The 11,614-nt window shown below is 44.7% G+C and overlaps 1 protein-coding gene across 1 annotated transcript in view; it reads right to left on the reverse strand.

Annotated features, from left to right (window-relative positions):
- Positions 1 to 11,373, reverse strand: part of LOC109899105 (coiled-coil domain-containing protein 85A-like) — a 45,006-nt gene extending 33,633 nt beyond the window's left edge. Inside the window, exons 1-2 of the mRNA XM_020494160.2 lie at positions 10,730 to 11,373; positions 9,216 to 10,251 (exon numbers count right to left, since the gene is read on the reverse strand). Of these exons, the coding sequence (XP_020349749.1) occupies positions 9,216 to 10,251; positions 10,730 to 10,960 (1,267 nt within the window). The 5' untranslated portion in view covers positions 10,961 to 11,373. The remainder of the gene's footprint in view (positions 1 to 9,215; positions 10,252 to 10,729) is intronic.
- Between the last annotated feature and the right edge of the window lie 241 nt (positions 11,374 to 11,614).

Below are 11,614 nucleotides of genomic sequence, written 5' to 3' on the forward strand. Positions count from 1 at the left end.
ATTCACTTCTTTAAAAATAATAAAGTGTATTGTTTTAAATCGCATTGCCTAAAGTTGCAAGGCAAGGCAGCGTGCACAATATGGGAAGATTATTGTTGAGTTGCGACTGTCAGTGAAAAGTAAAGGCCCAGCCAGGCATATCGCAATGTTTCCAAATATAGTCGCAGGAAAACATAGTTTGGAAAGCAAATGGCAATTGCGGCAAAGAGAAGGCAATGAAAGGACTCCAATTTGTCTTTTAGTTATAAAATTAAGTGAGCGAACAACAGTATAGCCAATCTTACTGACACCAGCAGAGAGCATCGGCTATATACCAGGTGAATGCGTACTGTGCATATTCACTATCATTGTTGGGTAAGTGCCACCAAAAGTTTGTTTTTGGGCAATAATTTCCTCCTCCAGTTTAGATGAACCTCATATTATATTTGTGTCTCCCCTTCTTGTAGGCCTATTATGTGGACAACGTCGTTTTCATTGACATGTTTGTCAGTGTCAACAAAGGGGACTACCTGTAATAAAAAAATATTCTACTAATGCCTCTGGCATGGCCGATTAATTAGGGCCGATTTGAAGTTTTCATAACAATCAATAATTTTGGACACCGATTATGGCTGATTAAATTGCACTCTACAAGGAGACTGCGTGGCAGCCTGACCACATGTTACGCGAGTGCAGTAAGGAGCCAATGTAAGTTGCTAGCTAGCATTAAACTTACCTTCTAAAAAATAATCAGTCTTAACATAACCACTAGTTAACTACACATGGTTGATGATATTACTAGTTTATCTAGCTTGTCCTGCGTTGCATATAATCAATGCGGTGCATGTTCATTTATCATTGAATCACAGCCTACTTCGCCAAAATGGTGATGATTTAACAAGCGCATTCATGAAAAAAGCACTGTCGGTGCTAACCATAAACATCAATCCCTCTTAAAATCAATACACAAGTATATATTTTTAAACCTGCATATTTAGTTAATTTTGCCTGCTAACATGAATTTATTTTAACTAGGGAAATTGTGTCACTTCTCTTGCGTTCTGTGCATGCAGAGTCAGGGCATATGCAGCAGTTTGGGCCGCCTGGCTCGTTGCGAACTGTGTGAAGACCATTTCTTACTAACAAAGACCGTAATTAATTTGCCTGAATTTTACATAATTATGACATAACATTGAAGGTTGTGCAATGTAACAGCAATATTTAGACTTAGGGATGCCACCCTTTCGATAAAATATAGAACAGTTCCGTGTTTCACTGAAAGAATAAACGTTTTGTTTTTGAAATGAAAGTTTCTGGACTTTATATTTCTGTGTGTTTATTATATTATAATTAAGTCTATGATTTGATATTTGATAGAGCAGTCTGACTGAGTGGTGGGAGGCAGCAGTAGGCTCATAAGCATTCATTCAAACAGCACTTTCCTGTGTTTGCCAGCAGCTCTTCGCTGTGCTTCAAGCATTGCGCTGTTTATGACTTCGAGCCTATCAAGTCCCGAGATTAGGCTGGCAAAACTATAGTGCCTATAAGAGCATCAAATAGTCAAAGGTATATGAAATACAAATGGTATAGAGAGAAATAGTCCTATAATTTCTATAATAACTACAACCTAAAACTTCTTCATTGGAAATATTGAAGACTCATGTTAAAAGGAACCACCAGCTTTCATATGTTCTCATGTTCTGAGCAAGGAACTTAAACGTTAGCTTTTTTACACAGCACATATTACACTTTCTTCTCCAACACTGTGTTTATGCATTATTTAAACCAAATTGAAAAAATATCGGTATCGGTGTTGAAAAAAATCGGTCGACCTCTAGCCATATAAAGTGTAGTAGAATTGCATAAAATGTGTAAAAATATTTTCTGTGCAGAGAAAGAAGAAAGGTAGGCTATCTGATATAGCCTATAGCCTAAGCTATATGCGCTCAGCCATGCATTGAACGGTATTTTTTGCAAAAAGTTATTGTGTTATATATATTATTAGCCTAGATTATGACTATCCAATCTACTCATCACATTACGAATAGTGGGCTCTTACATACTGTAAGTCTGCAAATGTGATGATGAATGGAATGCTTTGCAGGGTGTGCAAAGTGATTCTGGGCTTATAAAACAAGTGTCACAAGCAGGAGCAGTGTGTTGGTTGCTATTTTCTTGGCCAAATATCACATAGCCTATGAATGCATTTCTAACGGGTAATAGACCAAACAATGCAATTATTTGGAAGGTGCTTATTCAAGGTAGTCCAGGTCACAGCCCATGTCCTCTCAGATGAGCACCCTAGCACTGGATTAGTTGCCCCTAGGGAGAGTGAGTGAGTGTGTGTGTGTGTGTGTGTGTGTGTGTGTGTGTGTGTGTGTGTGTGTGTGTGTGTGTGTGTGTGTGTGTGTGTGTGTGTGTGTGTGTGTGTGTGTGTGTGTGTGTGTGTGCGCACCTACGTGCGTGCATATGTGCATGTATGTTAGGGTAGAGGGCAGATTCAAGGGGACGCTGTCAGGAGGTATGCGCTGTGCAGTTACACACAAAATGACACACACACACACGCAAACACATCCCTGACTCCGGTAGCACTTTTCTAACTGGGATAAAGGTTAAAGCCCCCCAGGGGCAGTCCCAGGGAGGTGTGTGTGGAGCTGGTCTGACCTGCACAGGCCCAGCTGATGTCCATAAAGCAACTACAATGCATTAAAAAAACTTACCATTCGGAAATGTTTACTGATTGCTAGAAGGCTGGCCTTCTCAATTATTGAACACAGCACAGCCATAGTGTTGACGGCCATCATTTGTTAAGGTGCTGGCTCTTGTCGACAAAGCTCTGTTTTATAATGAAGATTTACCCATGCCAGAGACTATGGCACATAATGCCATGCTGAATGTACATGTACAGTTGGTTCTTTGGAAGAGAGAGGACATTGCTGACCTGAAAATGAAAATCTAAGTAGAAGAGCTGAGGAGTAGCAGGCAGGACAGATGGAGACCAGAGAGAGCACAGACACACAGACATGGCTAGAGCCCATGGAAACCATACAGACAGGAAGCATGTTACCTTCAGGCTTTTGAAAAATGTGATGAAGCATTCATTAATTGCTTGTGATTAACCATGTTATTTACCACTATGGCAACATTGGACAAAAGTCATGCCAATACAATTGAATTAAATTTGATAGAGCACAACACAGGGCACACACATTACACACAGACATAGGGAACCGGATTGTCACCGACACAAGTAGCCTAGTGATTAGAGTGTTGGTGTCACGCCCTGACCTCAGAGATCCTTTTTATGTCTCTATTTTGGTTTGGTCAGTGCGTGAGTTGGGGTGGGCATTCTATGTTTTGTGTTCTATGTTTTCTATTCCTGTGTGCTTGGCTGGATGTGGTTCTCAATCAGAGGCAGCTGTCTATCGTTGTCTCTGATTGAGAAGCATACTTAGGTAGCCTTTTCCTACCTGTGTTTTGTGGGTAGTTGTTTTGTGTCTGCACCAGACAGAACTGTTTCGGTTTCGTTCGTTCTCGTCGTTGTTGTTTTTGTTATTTCAATGTTCCAATAAAAAATCATGAACATGTACCACGCTACACCTTGGTCCTCCTCTTCTTTAAACAGCCGTTACAGTTGGACTAGTAACCGAAAGGTTGCAAGATTGAATCCCCGAGCTGACAAGGTAAAAATGTGTCATTCTGCCCCTGAACAAGGCAGTTAACCCACTGTTCCTAGGCCGCCATTGAAAATAAAAATTTGTTCTTAACTGACTTGCCTAGCTAAATAAAGATTTTTACAAATAAAAACTTAGCCTGGCTGGTGTTCTGCCATTGTAACTGGTGCCTCTATGTGCCTGAGACCAACAGACCAAGCCACACACAGTATGTGAGAGCCCAATCACTTCTGCAACATTAAGAGAGGGCTGGAGAAAGAAAGAGGGGGGGCAGAGGGGGAGAAAGAAGAAAGCGCTGGGAGGAAGAGAGTGAGGTAGGGTGATTTGAGGCTATGGGGTGAGAAGATGAAGGATGGAAGAAGAATAGGGATAAAAACATAGAGGCAGAAGGATATAGAGAGCAGTGTTAAGCGGCGGAGCTCCTGAAAACTGTTCTCCCATCGTTTTCTCATGGTGCTAGAGGGGTGAGTGAGCACCAGACATTAATTTCCCAATAAACTCCGCTTCCACAGCAGGGAGGGAGGGAGGGAGCAGTAAGAGTGAAAGGCTGACAGAAAAAGAGAGAGCAAAGGATGAGAGAGAGAGAAAGAAATATGAACACACTTCAAGCCCTTCATACTTTACTGTACACCCTGTTCTGACAGGGATGTGATTTCAAAGCAAATAAACTATAGTGTACACAGTAACACAGGCCCACTTCTCAATTATACTCTAATCCCTGTTCAATATGCCTCTAAATGATCAATCCTCTCATAAAAAATGGATCTTAATGTTAGGCTTAGTGAAATTACATTGCCATGAGCAGCACCGGAGATATTGAGATGAGCGAGATTCACCACTTCGCTCTCACACAGTATCTGCTCAAGTGCACGGGCACCAAAACAGCAGAGAAGTTGAGCCTTGCGCTTCAACGCTCTATGTTGGCAATTTGAAGGCACAGAGATACCGTGACGAGATCCTGAGGCCCATTGTCATGCCATTCATCTGCCGCCATCACCTCATATTTTAGCATGATAATGCATGGCTCATGTCACAATGATGTGTACACAATTCCTGCCCAGTCATGTGAAATCCATAGATCAGTGGTGTAAAGTACTTGACAACATTTATTTTTACTTCACTACATTCCTAAAGAAAATAATGTACTTTTTACTGTATACATTTTCCCTGACACCCAAAAGTACTCGTTACATTCTGAATGCTTAGCAGAAAAGGAAAAGGGTCCAATTCACAAGCTTATCAAGAGAACATCACTGGTCATCCCTACTGGCGGACTCACTAAACAGAAATTCTTTATTTGTATATGATGTCTGAGTGTTGGTGGGTGCCCCTGGCTATCCATTAATAAAATAAAAAAACAAAAAAATGGTGTCATCTGGTTTGATTAATAATATAAGGAATTTGAAATTATTTACACTTTTACTTTTGATACTTAAGTATATTTTAGCAATTCAATTTACTTTTTATACTTAAGTATATTTAAAACCAAATACTTTTAGACTTTTACTCAATTAGTATTTTACTTGGTGACTTTCACTTTTACTTGAGTCATTTTCTATGAAGGTATCTTTACTTTGACTCAAGTATGACAATTGGGTACTTTTCCACCACTGCCATAGATTAAGGCCGACTGAATTTATTTCAATTGACTGATTTCCTTATATGAACTGTAACTCAGTAAAATCTTTGAAATTGTTGCATGTTGCGTTTATATTTTTGTTCAGTATATATTGTAGTGTCTTTCCTACCGAGTAGACAGTAGTGTGTAAATGAGAGTGTAGTTCTGTGGTGATAAGTGCAGTGTCAGGCTAACTGATCACCTCCAGGACTCAAACCCTGTGGCCTTACAAACAGCATCCACTCAGCACTCTACAGTAATCTTTACCAACTCAGGGCTGCACGCACACACACTTACTCAGTCTCTCTCTCTCTGTCGCTTTCTCTCTCTGTCTCACACACATTTAAACATGTGTACATTCATTCTTAAAAGGCAAGACACAATCACATAATTTATCCCCAAAACATGCATACTACCTGCTCCCACTCCCCATCTCAGGCGCTCGAGGGCGCCAGGCTACCGTTCATTAAGCACACCTGTCACCATCATTACGCACAGCTGCGCAATATTGGACTCACCTGGATTCCATTACTTTGTTGATTACCCCCTCCATATATGTCTGCTCCCCAGTTTGTTCCCTGTGTCAGCATTGATGTCATTATTTTTCCCCTGTCCAGACGCTGTTCCTGTTCTGTTTCATGTCCTTGTTTCATTAAATGTTCATTCCCTGTACCTGCTTCTCGTCTCCAGCGTAGATCCTCACAGAATGCTGACACCACTAAAGGAAGCATCAAGGAGTTTGTTTTTTTTGTTTCGGTTGGTGAGGTAGCGTCCAGGTGCCGTCGCCGATGGAACCAGGGCTGCCTCAGCTAGCTTGTCGGGATTCCACGCCCTAGCTGGCTCGAGAGGTCTTTTTGCCCTGGTTGGCTCGGCAGACTGCCACCCCACATCATGCTTCAGCCGGCCCATCAGGCTCCCACGCCTCAAACGGTTCATCAGTTCCCACGCCTCAACCGGTTCATCAGTTCCCACGCCTCAACTGGTCAGCCGGGCTCCCACGCCCCAGCCGGTCTGCCGGGCTCCCTTGCCTCAGCCCGCTCGCCGGGCTCCCACGCCTCAGCCCGCTCGCCGGGCTCCCACGCCTCAGCCGGCTCGTCGGGCTTCTACGCCTCAGCCAGCTTGTCCTCTCTGGCATTCGTGGGTGCCAGGCTGCCCTTCATTACGCACACCTGTCACCATCATTACGCACAGCTGCGCAATATTGGACTCACCTGGATTCCATTACCCCCTCTATATATGTGTGCTCCTCAGTTTGTTCCCTGTGTCAGCATTGATGTCGTTATTTTTTCCCTGTCCAGATGCTGTTCCTGTTCTGTTTCATGTCCATGTTTCATAAAATGTTCACTCCCTGTTCACTCACGTACTTCTCCTCTCCAGCATCGATCTTCACAATATTTGTACGTATAAATTAGGCTTTTACTATGAAAAGAGGAACATTTGTCTAGGTTATTATAAAAATCAGTTTGATGTAATGTTATTTAAATGTAAAATAAAAGCCTCTTATTTAACTAAGTGGACAGCCCTACTCCCTCTCTCTCTCTATTTATCCAAGACACACAGTCCTGCAAAATAACCCCCTGAACTCTTAGACACACACACAAATGCCCCTGGAACAGTGGGTAAAAATAAATAAAAGATGCTGATAATAATAATAAAAATGAACCAAGGAGGCAGGACCCTGCTGTGCTTAGTGGCACAACTGCAGGCTGTGTGTGTTGCCTGACTCACAGCCCTGAACGCACACGACTGTGTTACCTGTGTTGACTTCAGACACCCTGGGGAGTGTTACATCATATGCCCTCCCCCAATCACTCATACACACACGAACACACACCCATGCACTGCACAAACTCCACCACAACTCCACAGAGAGAGAATCCCACAGAGCGGTGACATCACTGCTGATTTGCTAACACTGTAACTACTGCTGAACCACATTGGTGATACCACCAGCGATGGTACTGTTTCTGTATCATACCGGGGTATACGGTATTACTGAAAATGCACACAAGGGGCGCTAATAAAACATTTTTAAGTACAAACTACACTATATATACAAAAGTATGTGGACAGCCCTTCAAATTCGGCGATTCAGCTATTTCAGCTACACCCCTTGCTGATAGGTGTATAAAATCGAGCACAATGCTATGTAATCTCCATAGACAAACATTGGCAGTAGAATGGCCTTACTGAAGAGCTCAGTGACATTCAAAGTGGCACCGTCATAGGATGCCACCTTTCCAACAAGTCAGTCCTTCAAATTTCTGCCCTGTTAGAGCTGTGCCGGTCAACTGTAAGTGCTGTTATTGTGACGTGGAAACGTCAAGGAGCAACAACAGCTCAGCCATGGTGGTAGGCCACACAAGCTCACAGAATGGGACCGCCGAGTGCTTAAAAGCGTAGAGTGTAAAAATCGTCTGTCCTCTGTTTCAACACACACTTCCCGAGTTCCATACTACCTTTGGAAGCAACATCAGCACAATAAATGTTTCCTGGGAGCTTCATGAAATGGGTTTCCATGGCCGAGCAGCCGCACACAAGCCTAAGATCACAATGCACAAAGCCAAGAGTCGGTTGGAGTCATGTAAAGCTAGTCGCCATTGGACTCTGGAGCAGTGTAAATGCATTCTTTGGAGCGATAAATCACACTTCATCATTTGCCAGTCCGACAGATGAATCTGTGTTTGGCAGATGCCAGGAGAACGCTGCCTGCCTGAATGCATAGTGCCAACTGTTGTGCCAAAGTTTTGTGGAGGAGGAATAATGTTCTGGGGCTGTTTTTCATGGTTCGGGCTAGGTCCCTTAGTTCCAGTGAAGGGAAATCTTAACACTACAGCATACAATGACATTCTAGACGATTCTCTGCTTCCAACTTTGTGTTGCAATAGTTTGGGGAAGGCCCTTTCCTATTTCAGCATGACAATGTTCCCGTGCAAAAAGTGGGGTCCATACAGAAATGGCCTGCACAGAGCCTTGAACTCAACCAAATTTAACACCTTTGGGATGAATTGGAACGCCAACTGCGAGCCAGGCCTAATCGGCCAACATCAGTGCCCGACCTCACTAATGCTCTTGTGGCTGAATGGAACCAAGCTTGATCTTGAAATGTAGCCACTTAGCTAGCAAGTTAGCAAACCAAATGCATAGCTGGAGCCCTGAGGTGGATATAATTTAATTGATAGATTTGAAATTTCTTATAGTTAAACTTAACTTAAAGTTATAAGCAGTGGCGTAGCACGCTCCCACGCACCCCCCGCAAGTTTTTTGTTTTTACGATATAAATAATCATACCATCAGTATTTCGAAATACCCGGTATATAGTATAAACTGTATATCGCCCAAGCTTAGATTCCACGGTGACTGATCCTGCCACAGCCTAACCTACCCATTGGCTACTAGACACAAATTGCAAGGACAGTTTTGTTACACATGCCTAGTCAATTTCCCCCTGTCTTTGTGTACATATCTACCTCAAATACCTTGCAGTATCACAGTGATTTGGTATTGGTACTGCTACTCCCTGTATATAGCTTAATTCTTGTGTATTTTATTCCTCTTTTGTTAATATTTTGCATTATTTTTAACTCTGCATCATTGGGAAGGGCTCGTAAGAAAGCATTTCATGGTAAAGTCTATACCTTTTTGTATTCAGTGCATGTGACAAATAGAATTTTATTTGATTTAAACGGTTGACCTAGCCATATACAGTGGTCATCAACTTTAGTCCTAGAGGGCTACAGGGTGTGCTAACCCACATAGCCTGCACACCAAAAGACTGTGTAAGCACACTGAGCTAAAGCCTAGGCATGAGTATTATGTCTCAAATGGGGTTAATGTCTCAGACTCATCACACAAGTATAGTTCCTTGAACCATCTCAGCTACATATTGTCCTGTATAAAAAAAATTTTTTTAAGCATTATTACTATTCTGGATAAAAACTCACCGTTCATGCCACTGTAGATGCTGCCATTGTGAGGGGACAACTCATCTCCAGTGGTCCTCATCTGTCCCCACTCCCTGCCTGCTGGGGGGCTGCTGCCGTACCTCCCCTTCCAGTGCTCTGAACTGGGGCTGTGGTTGTGGTGTCGTAACACTTCAGGGCTCCCCACAATCACCCGACCCTTCCTCAGGTGCTCTGGCATCCCCGTCAGTGCCTGTTTGGGCTCAGGGGTCCAACATCCAGCCCCAACCCCGACCGCATTAACCCTGTGTCTCTGTGAGAGGTCAGGACTTGACTGGCCTGAACCTTGGTTTGGCCCTATCCCTTGCCCAGACCCCAAAAGCGGTTTCTGGGCCAGCATGCCAGCACTGTTGGGTTTGGAGTGGGCCTCAGCCGCCAGTCGGGTAGGGAATATGCCGTGTTTCTCTGGGCTGCAGGGCCCCCGGAGGCCCCTGGGATCAGGGCTGGTGAGGGACCCCCCGCGGGGCCTGCAGGCCTGGGGGAAGGTGTGGTAGTCCGGGGTGGAGCTGTGGCGGCGGCCTGTAGATTCGGGGCCCGGGCCTTCTGGTTTGTCATGGTTGGAGCCAGGTTTGGAGCCCAGGCTGGAGCCCTGGTAAGGGGGCTTGCGGAGGGGGTGGTCGGGGCTATCCGTGCTTCCCGTACTCGAGGTGCTGCTCCCATCCCCCACGTCTCGAAGCAAGCCCAGTGTAGCCCCCCCAGTTTGAGACAGACTACTCTGGCTGTCGATGGAGCTTCTGCAGCCTGCACTCTGCCCTGCTCCTCCCCCTCTCTCCTCGTCCAGTAGGATACACAGCTCTTTGAGCTCCAGGTTCTCTCTGATCACTTCTCCCTGGCGCTGCTCCAGCTCCTTGAGTTTCTGCAGGTAGAGGGCCACCTCTTTCCTCATGAGGCCGGCGCTGTAGCGGCCCAAACGCTGCCACTCCCGAGACACACGCTTGCCCTTCTGACGGTCGTCATCAAGGAAACAGCACAGGTCCCGCAGCTCCTGGTTATCCTCCTGCAGCTTCTGGTTCACATCCTGGACACACACACACACACACACACACAGGTGTTATATAATTTATCATATGGGATTTCTGATAAATAATGTTGAGCATGCAATTATTTATTGAGGGGGAGCATGTGTGTGCGTGTGATGGTGATGTATTTTATTGATGATTTACTGTGATTTTGAAACAAATCATAGGCTTTCCAAAATGTACTTTTTGGTTGTGTTTAAATATCCTCAGCAGTTCCATCTGTAATAGGAAAAGCATAAAGGCAACAAGTGGATCTTTGGGTTGGATTATGATATAGGCTACTTGCTACCTTCGAACCACCTACCTTCATTATTTTCAAGGAGTTTGTAGAGGTAACACTATAGGCTACAGCTTTTTTTAAGGCATGATTAGTCCATTTCTTTTTGATTTGGAAACATGCCTACAAAGTCTACACAACATGAGACCGTTAGACATCCATAGAGCAGTGCGCGCCCGGCATTATCACACCTGCCTCACCTTCAAACCCCGGATCTCGGTCAGGTGCTGCTGGAGCCGCCGGTTCACCTCCCGGATCAAATTCCCGTGGTCAAGCATAAAGCCCATCTTCACTGCTTCTGCCCTCCGTAGCCGCCGCACCAACTCCTCTTTGCTCCACTTGAGCAGCTCCTCATCGCTTATCTTTGAGAGCTCCTCCGTCGGACTCTCTGCGCTATTGACCATCACCTGGGGCTGCGTCGCCTTTTCCATCCTTGTACTAGGCTACTCCAATGGGAGGATAAAAGTATCTATCCTACAACGGTCAGTAACCTACGAATTCAGTGCACGGTCCAACCAATCCTAACTTCACACATGGACCCAAATATACACTCTTTATCTAACGTCCATATAATTATACCAAATTCATGTTTGTTCTCTTACTCACACGCCCATTTTGAAGCTCTCTGAAAAGAGCGGTGTTCTCCTATATTCCCGCCTTTCTCAAAGTCGTCTGCGCGCGGTCTCTTCAGCAGAGCCGGCTTCTGGGCATGCCTGCCTCCTCGCGCATACAGCTGTTGCCTAAGGCACTCCCGGGTTTCGGCCAAAAGGGAGAATAGGGAGTGGCTGCTGCAGATGCATAGCAGCTCGCGCTGGGGAGTCAAGAAGCAAGGGTGCGTGACTGCAGTTCTGAGAAAAATTTGGCTGACTGGAAAACTCGTGCCCCTCTCTCTCTCCCTCTTCGGAGTGGCGAGGACGCGTTGTCTTCTTGCGCCATCTGCTGTATGACTCTCTTAAACTTTAGGAGGAGCATTCTGTTTTTGTGATGACAGATGGCAGGATTTAGTCAAGGGATGCCATGTACCCCAAACATCAGAGGAAGCACAAAGTATGACAGGATGGCAGAGGGGGGGAGAATTTTGCATT

The sequence above is a fragment of the Oncorhynchus kisutch genome, linkage group LG11 (genome assembly GCF_002021735.2).
Source record: "Oncorhynchus kisutch isolate 150728-3 linkage group LG11, Okis_V2, whole genome shotgun sequence".
NCBI lineage: Eukaryota > Metazoa > Chordata > Actinopteri > Salmoniformes > Salmonidae > Oncorhynchus > Oncorhynchus kisutch.